This window comes from Glycine soja, chromosome 20 (genome assembly GCF_004193775.1).
Source record: "Glycine soja cultivar W05 chromosome 20, ASM419377v2, whole genome shotgun sequence".
Taxonomy (NCBI): domain Eukaryota; kingdom Viridiplantae; phylum Streptophyta; class Magnoliopsida; order Fabales; family Fabaceae; genus Glycine; species Glycine soja.
The window spans coordinates 6,736,920-6,751,339 of NC_041021.1; the positions used below are offsets into that span (position 1 = coordinate 6,736,920).

Here is a 14,420-nt window from a genome sequence, read left to right on the forward strand (position 1 = left end):
CAATGGCTTCTTCTGCAATGTACCTCTCTACAATAGATGCTTCAAGATGATATAGATTCTTTGTATACCCTTTTAAGATCTTCATGTATCGCTCAACCGGGTACATCCATCGTAGATAAATAGGACCACATCATTTGATTTCTCTGACCAGATGCACAATCAAGTGAATCATGATGTCAAAGAAAGCAGGGGGAAAATACATCTCTAACTGGCATAGAATAATTGCGGCCTCATTTTCCAACTCATCAAACTTGACTGGATCAATGACTTTGCTACATATAGCATGGAAGAAAAAGCACATGCGAGTTATTGCTAACCTGACTTTGTTTGGCATGATGTCTCGTATAGCCACGGCTAACAATTGTTGCATGAGCACGTGACAATCGTGAGACTTTAACCCTACAAGCTTAAGCTCCTTCAACTGCACAAGGCTCTTAATATTTGAAGAGTATCCTTGTGGAACCTTTACTTGACGAAGACACTGACAAAAACTTATCTTCTCCTTCTTGGACAAAGTATGGCAGGCTGGGGGCAAGTAAATTTTCTTCCCATCAGACCTTGGATGCAACTGTGATCGTATGCCCATATCAGCTAGATCTTGACTGGTATTCAAGCCATCCTTCATCTTGCCTTGAATGTTAAGGAGCGTCCCAACCACATTGTCACAAACATTTTTCTCCATATGCATAACATCAATACAATGTCTAACGTCAAGATCACACCAGTACGGAAGATCAAAGAAAATGGACCTCTTCTTCCATATGCAACTCAGACTTTTATCCTTCTTTTGGGTCTTCCCAAATACAGTATTCAGGTGTTGAACCCGCTGATATACCTGCTCACCAGTCAACAGTATCGGCGCAATATCATGCTCTTGACTTCCATTAAAAGATTTTTTCAGTCGTTTGTAAGGATGATTGGGTGTTAGAAAGCGGTGATGCCTACTATAGACTATTTTTCTTCCATGTTTAAGTTGTATGTAACTTGTGTTTTCTTCGCAGATGGGGCATGCATGATGACCCTTAACACTGTAACCATTAAGATTCCCATATGCTGGAAAGTCATTAATGGTACAAAAAAGCATTGCACGCATTTTGAATGTCTCTTTGCGAAACGCATCAAACACTACAACCCCCTCGTCCCACAACTTTCTCAGATCTTCAACCAACGGACTTAGATAAACATCAATGTCATTTCCTGGCTGTCTTGGGCCCGATATCATCATAGACAACATCATGTATTTTCGCTTCATGCACAACCAAGGAGGAAAATTGTAAATTACTAGCAGAACTGGCCATGAACTGTGTTGAGTGCTTAAGATGCCATATGGATTCATTCCATCACTGGCTAGTCCAAGTCGAAGATTTCTTGGCTCTTTCCCGAAATTCGGATACAAACCATCAATCTTCTTCCACTACGAGCAATCAGCCGGATGACGGACCATTCCATCAGAAATCCTTCCATTTGCATGCCATGTAAGGTCTTTTGCGTCATCCTCATTAGAAAAAAGACGCTTAAACCTTGGAATGATTGGAAGATACCACAAAACCTTCGCTGGGGGGCCCTTGTTGGAGTTTTCATCAGAACTGCTTTCCTCTTCATCCTTCACTTTGTACCGTGAAGTCCCACAGATAGGGCATTTCGACATTTCTTGGAATTCATGCCTGTACAGTATGCAATCGTTGGGGCAAGCATGAATCTTTTGATACTCCATACCCATCAGACACAATATCTTTTTCACCTTATAGTAACTTTTAGGCAACATGTTGTCCTCTGGAAGCAGATTGTGCACTACCTCAAGCAGTGAGGTGAAACTTTTGTCACTCCACCCATACCTGGCCTTCACATTAACCAGACTTAACACAGCGGACAACAGGGTTAAGGAAATCTTGCACCCTGCATTCAAAGGCTTCTTTGAATCACTATGCAATCCTTCATACACAGGGGCGTGTGCTTGTTGGAAAGACTCTTGTCCAAGGTCACGAATCATGTCCTCCAACCGATCTCCCATTTCTACATCAAACGGTTCAGATTGGGACCCACTCTGCATGTCTGTGACTTCACCATGCCATATCCACGTCGTGTAATTCTTCTTAATCCCATCACACAATAGATGGTCCCGTATGTCATCGAGTAGTTGTCGTCTTCCATTCAAAAAGTTGATGCAAGGACAATAATATTTTCCTTCTTCATTCAGTCGACCTCTTTCTGAAGCAAATTGAATGAACTGTTCGACACCATCCTCATATTCTGGGCTCATGCGACTTTCATTCATCTAACTTCGATCCATCTAAGCAATTCCATGCATGAAAATATCACTTTTTTATTTATAGGTGTGGCCCTATCCCATTTAGGAAAACTGTCTTTTATGTTAGCTTCAAACGTCAGGGTTACCATTATTTACATTAATTTGACTAAATTTTGGTAGCATTTCGCATTGGTCTCCAAGTACACGACATGACATCGGTGAAATGAATTTCCCGATAATCAAGTATGCACTCAGAGAACAATTTGAAATGCATTGAACCAAAATTTAATCAAATTAATGAAAATAATAATAACCTTCACGAATGAATCTAACATAAAAATACCAGTCTCCCCAAACTGTCCAAATGGACAATTCAAGACTAAATACAATGACTAATGCAAACTGTCTGCAAGAGTCATTACATTCAGTCTCAAATGGGAATCTAAGGTTCACTCAGCATGAACAACAGTTGTTTATATAGCAAATTACACTGATCATATACAAGAACATACAAAAGGTAAAATTCAATTACAGGCAAATATAGACATCAACAGTTGTTTATGTATCTAATTTAAAATGCTGGGTTTGAAGGGTGCTTATGCTTTATTATTGTAGTTGGGTATATGTGTGTGTGTGGGTGTGTCTGTGGTTCCTTCAGGTTTGACACTGCACAAACTCTTGTGTCAAGGTTCCTTCAGGTTTTTTCTTTTTTCGAGGACGAGGGTGAGAGCCCCGTCGAGTCTGATGAAACAAAAGTCCAAACTTGGAGCAGCCAACATTACAGGAACGAACCTATGGTTGTTGTTGCTGCTCCACGATTGCAAAAGTATTCTAGTTTTGATGACCAGAGTGGGGAGAAGCCTCTGCTTTTGCCCATTCGAAGCTTGAAATCTCGCTTATCTGAAGAAGATATTGATGTTCAATCTCTGAACATGTCAATGAGTTCTAAAAGATTTTCAAGCTATTCGAATAGAAAAGCAGAAGTTAAAGCTGTTGATGCTGATGATGTCGATGCTGAAGTTCAGTCTCAAAAGAGGTCAACATCTTCCAAAAGATTTTCAAGCAATTCAAATAGAAACACAAAAGTTGAAGGTTCTAGAGCTGAGAACAAGAAGAAAGAGAGTGTGGTGCTTCCTTCTCCCATTCCATGGCGTTCAAGATCAGGAAGATTGGAACATAAGCAAGAAGAATTTGATGAAGCCTCTACCATGATGTTTCCTTCTTCAAAGGAGGAATCTCGCCCTGTGAAGTCTCAACCTTCTTGCGCTTCTTCACGAGACAATTCTGTGTCTTTTTCTCCTTCTTGTGGAATTTGACGATGATGATGACGACGATGACACAAAAATCGAGGACCTGTAGACAAAGGATCAAGCTGAATGTTTTGATGATGCCAAAGGATTACATGAATCATATGCTTCTCAAAGATTTATTCAAGACAAAGCAATTAGAGATATTCAAGATGGATGATCAAGACAGTCTATAGAGTCTTAGAAAGGATATTAAATAGGAAGGGAATTCCAATTGAAATCGCAAAAGGTTTGGCCAAGAATTTAAAGTTAAAAAAGTCTTTTTCAACAAATTTACTCTCTGGTAATCGATTACCAGAGGATGTAATCGATTACCAGTGGCCAAAACTGATTTACAACAGCTATTAAAATTTGAATTCAAAATTTGCACTATGTAATCGATTACACATATATGGTAATCGATTACCAGCAGTTTCTGAACGTTTTAATTCAAATTTTAAAGAGTGTAATCGATTACACACTTATTGTAATCGATTATCAGAGGAGTTTTTCAGAAAACATTCTCAACAATCACATCTTTTTATGTGGTTATTGAATGGCTATCAGAGGCCTATATATATGTGACTTGAGACACGATTTTGACAGAGTTTTTGAGAACAACAAGTGTTTATCCTCTCAAAGAGCAAAAATCATTCTATCCTCTTAAAAATTCCTTGGCCAATTCAATTGCAATTCATTAAGGAATTATTTGAGTGCTCAATCTGTAAAATCTATCTCTTTCTAGAGAGATTCATTCTTCTTCTTCTTCTCATTCTCTAAGGGATTAAAAGACCGTGGGTCTCTTGTTGTAAAGGAATTCTAAACACAAAGGAAGGATTGTCCTTGTGTGTTTAGAACTTGTAAAAGGAATTTACAAGATAGTGGAACTCTCAAGCGGGTTGCTTGGGGACTGGACGTAGGCACAAGGGTGTGGCCGAACCAGTATAAATCTAAGTTTGCACTTTCTCTTCCCTTAATCTCCTTTGTTTATTATTGCTTTATATTCATATTCAAATTGTTTTATTTGAATTAATATTTAATAAGTTCATTGTTAAGGGAATTTATAACTTGAAAAGAAAGTGAAATAGATTTTAATTGGGGAAGTAGTTTGGAATATCTTAATTCAACCCCCCCTCCCTTCTTAAGATATCTGAGGCCACTTGTCTAACAAGTGGTATCAGAGCTTCATTCTTGTATAAAGTTTAGAAGCTTCAAGAAAAAGATGGCCTTAGCAAACTCCTTATTTCCAGAAGGGAATTCTATCAATAGACCTCCAATCTTTAATGGAGAGGGTTACCATTACTGGAAAACCCGAATACAAATTTTTATTGAGGCAATAGACCTAAATATTTGGGAAGCCATAGAAATAGGGCCTTATATACCCACCACAGTAGAAAGAATTACAATAGATGGCAGTTCATCAAGTGAAAGTATAACTATAGAAAACCTAGAGATAGATGGTCTGAAGAGGATAGAAAACGAGTACAATACAATTTAAAAGCCAAAAACATAATAACATCTGCCTTGGGAATGGATGAATATTTCAGGGTTTCAAATTGTAAGAGTGCTAAGGAAATGTGGGACACTCTTCGATTAACACATGAAGGAACTACAGATGTTAAAAGATCTTGGATAAATGCACTAACTCATGAGTATGAATTATTTAGAATGAATGCAAATGAAAATATTCAAAGCATGCAAAAGAGATTTACACATATAGTAAATCATCTAGCAGCCTTAGGTAAAGAATTTCAAAATGAGGATCTCATAAACAAGGTGTTAAGATGTTTAAGTAGAGAATGGCAACCCAAAGTAATGGCCATTGCTGAATCAAAAGATTTGTCTAACATGTCCCTTGCCACTTTATTTGGAAAGTTGCAGGAACACGAGATGGAATTATTGAGATTACACCAACATGAAGAAAATGACAAGAAAAAGAAAGGAATTGCTCTTAAAGCATCATCCTCAATTCAAGAAGAAAGTGATCAGGAAAATGATCTAGATGATGATGATGATCTAAGTCTTTTTGTAAAAAGATTCAACAAGTTTCTTAAAGTAAGAGGAAATCAGAGGCGACCCTATTTTAAATCAAAGAGAAGGACAGAAACTTCATCCTCTACTTTAAAATGCTTTGAATGTAATCAACCTGGACATCTAAGGGTTGATTGTCCCATCTTCAAGAAAAAGATGGAGAAATCTGAAAAGAAAAATCTTAGTGAAAAGAAACTGAAGAAAGCATACATCACATGGGATGAAAATGATATGGAAACTTCTGAAGATTCAGAAAATGAAGAGATAAATCTCTGCCTTATCGCTAAAAGTTACGAAAGTGATGAAAAGGTAACATCTTCAAATAACTTATCTATTTCTTTTGATGAATTGCAAGAAGCATTTGCTGATATGCATAAAGAATCAATTAAACTTGCAAAATTAGTTTCATCTTCAAAGAAACAATTTCAAATTTAGAAAATGAAATCTCAAAATTAAACAAAGAATTAGATCATCTTAGAAATGAAGTCTCAATTTCTAAAACAAATGAAAAAGTTAATATCTCCACTATTTCTGACAAGAAACTATTAGATCCTTGTAGTTGTTGTGAAAAATATGAAAAAGAAATTAAAGAGTTGAAAAATTCACTTGCTAAATTTTCTTATAGTAAAAATAATTTAGATGTCATATTAAGTAAACAAAGATATGTTTCCAATAAGAATGGACTAGGGTATAAATCTGAAAAACAACAAAAGTTTTATAAAAACGTTTCTACTTCCACCCAAAAATGTAATTATATAACTTGTTTTTACTGTGGAAGAAGAGGACATGGCATATCAACTTGCTACTTCAAGAAAAATTACAGCAACATTAAAATGATATGGGTCCCAAAAGGATCCTCAGTTTATACTAACATGCAAGAACCCAATAAAGTTTGGGTACCTAAGTCAAAAATTTGATATGTAGGTGTCTTTGAGGAAGAAGTGGTACATAGATAGCGGATGCTCAAAACATATGACTGGAGATGCATCAAATTTTACACATATCTCTCCAAAGAAAAGTGGGCACGTAACATATGGTGACAACAACAAAGGTAGAATCCTTGGAGTTGGTGAAATAGGTACAAATTCTTCAAACTCCATTGAAAATGTTCTACTTGTTGAAGGCCTTAAGCACAGCCTACTTAGCGTTAGTCAATTATGCGACAAAGGCTATCTATTATCATTTGATTCTCAAAAATGTCTTATAGAACATAAGCATGACATTAATATAAAGCATGTAGGACATAGAGTCAATAATGTTTACATGATAGACTTAAGCATAAAACTAGAAAACAATCATTGCTTTCTTAGCAAAGATGATGATCCATGGTTATGGCATAAAAGAATTGCTCACATAAACATGGATCACTTAAATAAATTAATTTCAAAAGATTTAGTAGTTGGTTTGCCTAAATTGAAATTTGAAAAAGATAAATTATGTGATGCATGTCAAAAGGGCAAACAAACAAGAGTCTCATTCAAACCTAAAAATGTTGTTTCAACCACTCAACCCTTACAATTATTGCATATGGATTTATTTGGTCCATCTAGAACCATGAGTTTTGGAGGAAGTTACTATGCTCTAGTTATAGTTGATGATTTCTCTAGATATACTTGGACATTATTTATTACACATAAAAGTGATTCATTCCAAGCATTTAGAAAACTTGCTAAAGTCATACAAAACAAGAAAAATCTCAAGATTGCATCCATTAGAAGTGATCATGGGGGTGAATTTGAAAATAAAGATTTTGAATTATTCTGTGATGAACATGGTATTGAACACAATTTTTCTGCACCTAGAACCCTCAACAAAATGGAGTTGTTCAGAGGAAAAATAGGTCATTGGAAGAAATTGCAAGAACTTTATTAAATGATACTTCTCTTCTAAAGTATTTTTGGGCTGAAGCTGTCAATACTGCATGTTACATCATGAATAGGGCCTTAATAAGACCCATTTTAAAGAAAACCCCATATGAGTTATATAATGGTAGAAAACCAAATATTTCTCATCTACATGTTTTTGGTTGCAAGTGCTTTGTGCTTAATAATGGTAAAGATAATCTAGGAAAATTCGATGCAAAATCTGATGAAGGTATTTTTCTTGGATATTCATCACAAAGCAAAGCATATAGGATATATAATAAAAGAACTATGAATATCGAGGAATCCATTCATGTTACCTTTGATGAATCTAATGCTATCTTGTCAAGAAAGAATATGCTAGATGATATTGCAGATTCTTTAGAACATATGAATATTCATGAACAAGATTCCAACAGAAATGATAAAGGAAACAATGAAGATCCTCCAGAAGAAGTCAAATCAAATGATGAACTTCCAAGAGAATGGAAAGCTTTAAGTGATCATCCCTCGACAACATTATTGGTGATATCTCAAAAGGGGTAACAACTAGACATTCTCTTAAAGATTTATGCAATAATATGGCTTTTGTATCTATGATTGAACCTAAAAATACAAAAGAAGCCATATTAGATGATAACTGGATCATTGCCATGCAAGAAGAACTGAATCAATTTGAAAGAAATAATGTGTGGAAACTAGTAGAAAAACCTGAAAATTATCCTGTCATAGGAACAAAATGGGTTTTTAGAAATAAATTAGATGAACATGGCATAATTATTAGAAATAAGGCTAGGTTAGTAGCAAAAGGGTATAATCAAGAAGAGGGAATAGACTATGAAGAAACATATGCTCCAGTTGCAACATTATAAGCCATTAGAATGCTCCTAGCATATGCATCCATAATGAATTTTAAACTCTATCAAATGGATGTTAAAAGTGCTTTTCTAAAAGGTTTAATTCAAGAAGAAGTATATGTTGAACAACCCCCAGGCTTTGAAATCCCAGATAAACCAAATCATGTTTATAAATTGCAAAAGGCTCTTTATGGTTTGAAACAAGCCCTAGGGCTTGGTATGAACGCTTAAGTAATTTTCTTCTAGAAAAAGAATTCTCTAGAGGTAAAGTGGATACCACATTATTCATAAAGAGAAACATAATGATATTTTGTTGGTTCAAATATATGTTGATGATATAATTTTTGGATCCACTAATGATTCATTGTGCAAGGAGTTTTCCCTTGATATGAAAAGTGAATTTGAAATGTCAATGATGGGAGAACTAAAGTACTTCCTGGGATTACAAATCAAGCAAACTCAAGAAGGTATATTCATTAATCAAGCCAAGTACTGCAAGGAATTAATAAAAAGATTTGGGATGGAAAGTGCAAAACACATGGCTACACCGATGAGCACTAGCTGTTACTTAGATAAAGATGAATCTGGTCAATCTATAGACATGAAACAGTATCGAGGTATGATCGGATCTCTTCTCTATTTATCTGCTAGTAGGCCTGATATTATGTTTAGTGTATGCATGTGTGCTAGGTTTCAATCCAACCCCAAACAATCACATTTGAGTGCAATTAAGAGAATCATGAGATATCTATTAGGTACAATAAATTTAGGATTATGGTATCCTAAAAACTCAACATGTAACTTAATAGGATATTCTGATTCTGACTTTGCCGGATCTAAAACTGATAGAAAAAGCACAAGTGGAACTTGTCAATTCATTGGATCCGCTCTTGTCTCATGGCATAGTAAGAAACAAAACAGTGTTGCTTTGTCCACTGCTGAAGCGGAATATATTTCTGCCGGCAGTTGTTGTGCATAGATTTTATGGATGAAGCAACAATTATCTGACTATGGTATCCTTCTTGATCGTAATACCTATTAGGTGTGATAATACTAGTGCCATAAATCTATCCAAAAACCCTGTTCAACACTCTAGAACCAAACATATAGAAATTAGGCACCATTTTCTTAGAGATCATGTCCTAAAGGGAGATTGTGTATTAGAGTTTGTTGATACAAAGAATCAGCTTGCTGATATCTTTACAAAACCTCTCCCAAAAGAAATATTCTTTTCAATAAGAAGAGAAATTAGGGCTTTTAGACCTTAGTGATTTGAAATAGGTAATTCTTTTTATGAATGATTGATTGTGGTTTTTGATGAAGTATGACGCTTGTTTTGTTTAATTTAGTTTACTTTTCTTGTTATGTATAATTAAACTCTTTAAATAACATAAGTTTTTAGACTTAAGAAATAAGTTTCTTTTAGGAAAAGGCTATTTTTTGTTCTGGTAATCGATTACATGAATACTGTAATCGATTACACCAAAACAGATGGCCTGTAATCGATTACAGTATTCATGTAATCGATTACCAGTAGGCTGCCTCCTCCTGTAATCGATTACCATTACTTGTAATCGATTACCACGCGTTCTGCTCTATAAATATCACGTTTCAGAATCTCCTGCACAGCCCCTTCCTCCTTGCGCCGTACCTCCATTCCCAAACTTCCAAACCTTCCTATCTCACTCATTTCTTCATCAAATCAACTCCCGTAAATTGCAATCTTCTTCTTTTTCATTTTTCTTTTGATTTCACCGATTAAAATCTGCAAAAACTCCCTCAAATGGCAGAATCGTCAAAGAAACGAAAGGGTTCTTCCGCCTCCGCTTCGGCTTCAAGGGCTCATCGTTCTGGAGCCACTAGCGCATCCACAGCACCAATTCCACCCTCATTGTCCTCTTCCTCAGTGTTTTCTTCCGACGAAAAGCAGAAACGGTACTCCAATCTTTTTCTCATCTCGTTCCATTATCGACCCTAAGTTTATTGATATGGAATTCTTTTCTGCTGAAACCTTTGATTGCATTCAAGCCTTTTAGTACTTAGGTCTTCTACCTTTTATGTCATTACAATTGCCTATTTATCCTGAATTGGTTAAAGCTTTTTATTGTAATCTTGAAATTCAGGACAACACTCTGATTTCTGAAATTTTTGGGATAAAAATGGTCATTGACCAGTCCCTTTTCCATGACTTAACCAAATTACCCAGTGATGGTGTACCATTGAAGGTACACTGAATGACGACTGGAAATTTGATTTCTCTGCCCATGATGCCCGCTAGTTGGTTGCACCAACAATGCGGATATGACCGGACGTCTTCTTGCCGGGTCATTGGCTTTTGAAAGTCGCATCCTTCACTATTAATTGTGCGTATTTTGCTTCCATGGTCTTCCAACCTTGCCAGGTTCTGAGGAAGATCTAATTATCATGTGGGCCTTTCATACAGGGCGTCAACTTAACTGGGCACACTTAGTCAGATATCGCATGCATAAGGCATTGCGATTAAATGCTCCACTACCATATCCACAGCTTGTCACTCTCTTTTTCGCCATTTTCAAAATTCCTCTTGATTCTGAACCTTATGTTCCAATCAAGCGATCTTTTTTAATTGGTGCTGCTGTGATTGCTTCTTTTGGTTACCGCAAAGAGCGTGATGGCTCTTGGGTCAAAAGGGTGTTCCACCTGCTGATGATGAAGGCCACATACCAGTTGAAGATAATTCCACTCTTCTTCAAAGGCTTATGGACAAGTTTGATGCCATGGAATTGCAAGTTGACATGCGGTTCGATGCTATGGAATCAAGGATCACTAGGGTTGAAGAAGATCTCTCCTTCATCCGAACTTGCTTTGATCCACCACCACCGCCTCCTTCATCCTCTTAGATTATATGTTATTATTCTAACTTAGTTTAATTAGTAGTCAAATATTATTAGTACTTTGCTTTATTGCCATGTATTTGGCTTTTGTTCTAGTCTTGCACTATTATTATAATTCTCGCTTTTGTTTTGGTTAATTATGACATGTATGGATTTATTTCGATTAATGGTTGGCTTTGTTTGGATATTTATTGTGTTAATGTTTGGATATTGATTGTTTTGATCTAGTTCTTTTTGATGTTTCCAAAGGGGGAGAGAACTTGGGAGAACACATATGGGTTTAGAAATCAATTAGGCATACATGCCAAAAGATAGGGGGAGTATGGGTTGTGTGAACGTGCTATCATCTTGTATATAGCTTGTTTTGATTTCAGGAATTGTCATCATCAAAAAGGGGACATGTAGACAAAGGATCAAGCTGAATGTTTTGATGATGCCAAAGGATTACATGAATCATATGCTTCTCAAAGATTTACTCAAGACAAAGCAATTAGAGATATTCAAGATGGATGATCAAGACAGTCTATAGAGTCTTAGAAAGGATATTAAATAGGAAGGGAATTCCAATTGAAATCGCAAAAGGTTTGGCCAAGAATTTTAAGTTAAAAAGTCTTTTTCAACAAATTTACTCTTTGGTAATCGATTACCAGAGGATGTAATCGATTACCAGTGGCCAAAACTGATTTACAACAGCTATTTAAATTTGAATTCAAAATTTGCACTGTGTAATCGATTACACATATATAGTAATCGATTACCAGCAGTTTCTGAACGTTTTAATTCAAATTTTAAAGAGTGTAATCGATTACACACTTATTGTAATCGATTACCAGAGGATTTTTTCAGAAAACATTCTCAACAGTCACATCTTTTTATGTGGTTATTGAATGGCTATCATAGGCCTATATATATGTGACTTGAGACACGATTTTGACAGAGTTTTTGAGAACAACAAGTGTTTATCCTCTCAAAGAGCAAAAATCATTCTATCCTCTTAAAAATTCCTTGGCCAATTCAATTGCAATTCATTAAGGAATTATTTGAGTGCTCAATCTATAAATCTATCTCTTTCTAGAGAGTTCATTCTTCTTCTTCTCCTCATTCTCTAAGGGATTAAGAGACTGTGGGTCTCTTGTTGTAAAGGAATTCTAAACACAAAGGAAGGATTGTCCTTGTGTGTTTAGAACTTGTAAAAGGAATTTACAAGATAGTGGAACTCTCAAGCGGGTGCTTGGGGGCTGGACGTAGGCACAAGGGTGTGGCCGAACCAGTATAAATCTGAGTTTGCACTTTCTCTTCCCTTAATCTCCTTTGTTTATTATTGCTTTATATTCATATTCAAATTTGAAATTCTGATACTGGGGACAGATGTCGTACAGGATGTCACGACATCGCGCTTCAGAACATGCAGATTATATTTTGACCGTATGAGCAGATTAAACAAGTAAATAACACAAGTGAATTGTTAACCAGTTCGGTGGCAACGTCACCTACATCTGGGGGCTACCAAGCCAGGGAGGAAATCCACTAAAATAGTGTTAGTTCGAAGATCTAACAGCCACTGTTTACAACCTTCTCACCTAACCACTACCCGTGCAACCTCTACCTAAGAGCCACTCTTAGATATGAGAAACCCCTCTCACTCCCTCTGAATCACTCTCCCGTGTTTACAATTAAATCGAATACACACCAGAGATTGCTCTCTGAACAATAGAGATCAACTCCATACACTATAGAGATCAACTCTACACACTCAGGTCCAACACTTGATGTTAGGGTGACATCAAGGTGGCTCACAAAACACTCAAGTCCCAAAACTCACAAAATAACTCTTCAATCCCGGACTTGGTTGAAAACTCGTGCAGCCTTCATGTTTATATAGCAGTGTGCGTATCTGGGCTGCAACAGCTTGTGCTGGATGAGATCTATCATTTTCTGAAAATCTGCACTTAAAGATCTAAAAGATACAGTTTGATCTTTTTAGTTTTTATCTTTAATCTTTAATCCCTGAACGAACTATTCAAGTTTGTAATTCGAACTTTAATTATCTTTTAATTCGTTCCAAGAGATAGATCGCCAAATCTGTTGCTAACTGCACAATAATCTGTTAAAGAGATAACAGATTTATGTGTCCAGTATTTTCGGGCCGGATGTCAGGACATCGTGTCCGACATCGTGGATCCTGCACAATCTGTTAAAGATATAACAGATTTATGTGTCCAGTATTTCGGGCAGGATGTCCTGGACATTGTATCCGACATCGTGGATCCTGCAGCTTCAATTCTTCATTTGACATTTTATCTTGCCTTGTGTATTGTGCAGCCCGATCTGATTCCTTGACATAACGTTGGACATCATGTGCAGCAACTCCAGCTTTCCTTCATTGTCTAAGTGCTTATGTTTTTAACAAAATCTTAGCCAATCTTTTAAACACTCGGTAGAGCTAAGCATAACAAATTGTTTTATTTGAATTAATATTTAAGAAAGTTCATTGTTAAGGGAATTTATAACTTGAAAAGAAAGTGAAATAGATTTTAATTGGGGAAGTAGTTTGGAATATCTTAATTCAACCCCCCCCCTTCTTAAGATATCTGAGGCCACTTGGTCTAACATTGTTGTAATCGATTACACTAATTTGGTAATCGATTACTAGTGATTGTTTCTGAATAAATCAAAAAAGATTGTAACTCTTCAAAAGGTTTTTGACTTTTTCAAATTGGTTTTTAATTTTTTCTAAAAGTTATAACTCTTCTAAATGGTCCTCTTGGCCAAACATGAAGAGTCTATAAAAGCAAGGCTTTGATTTGCTTTTCAATACACTTATTCAATCAATCTTTTACAAGCCCTGAATCTCTTTGAACTTCTTCTTCTTCATTGTGCCAAAAAGCTTTCCAAAGTTTTCTGGTTTTCTAAACCTTGAAAACTTGTGCTATTCATCTTTTCATCTCTTCTCCCTTTGCCAAAAAGAATTCGCCAAGGACTAACCGCCTGAATTCTTTTTGTGTCTCTCTTCTCCCTTTTCCAAAGAACGAAGGACTAACCGCCTGAATTCTTTTGTGTCTCCCTTCTCCCTTATCAAAGAATTCAAAACGACACAGTCTGAGAATTCTTTGATTCTTCCTTTCCCTAATGCAAAGGTGTTCAAAAGACTAACCGCCTGAGAATTCTTTTGTATCCCCATTCACAAAGTATCAAAGGTTTAACAATCTGAGATCTTTGTCTTAACACATTGGAGGGTACATCCTTTGTGGTACAAGTAGAGG

General features: G+C 36.1%; 1 protein-coding gene across 1 annotated transcript; it reads left to right on the top strand.

Moving 5' to 3' along the window:
* Positions 1–2,871: 2,871 nt before the first annotated feature.
* On the top strand, positions 2,872–3,564 carry LOC114401826. The gene has a single exon (XM_028364411.1). It carries the CDS (start codon positions 2,872–2,874, stop codon positions 3,562–3,564), a length of 693 nt encoding a protein of 230 aa, XP_028220212.1.
* The last annotated feature ends 10,856 nt before the right edge of the window (positions 3,565–14,420 follow it).

Coding starts and splice junctions, on each gene's coding strand:
- LOC114401826 (XM_028364411.1), top strand. CDS start 2,872: ATGTGTGTGTGTGGGTGTGTCTGTGGTTCCTTCAGGTTTGACACTGCA.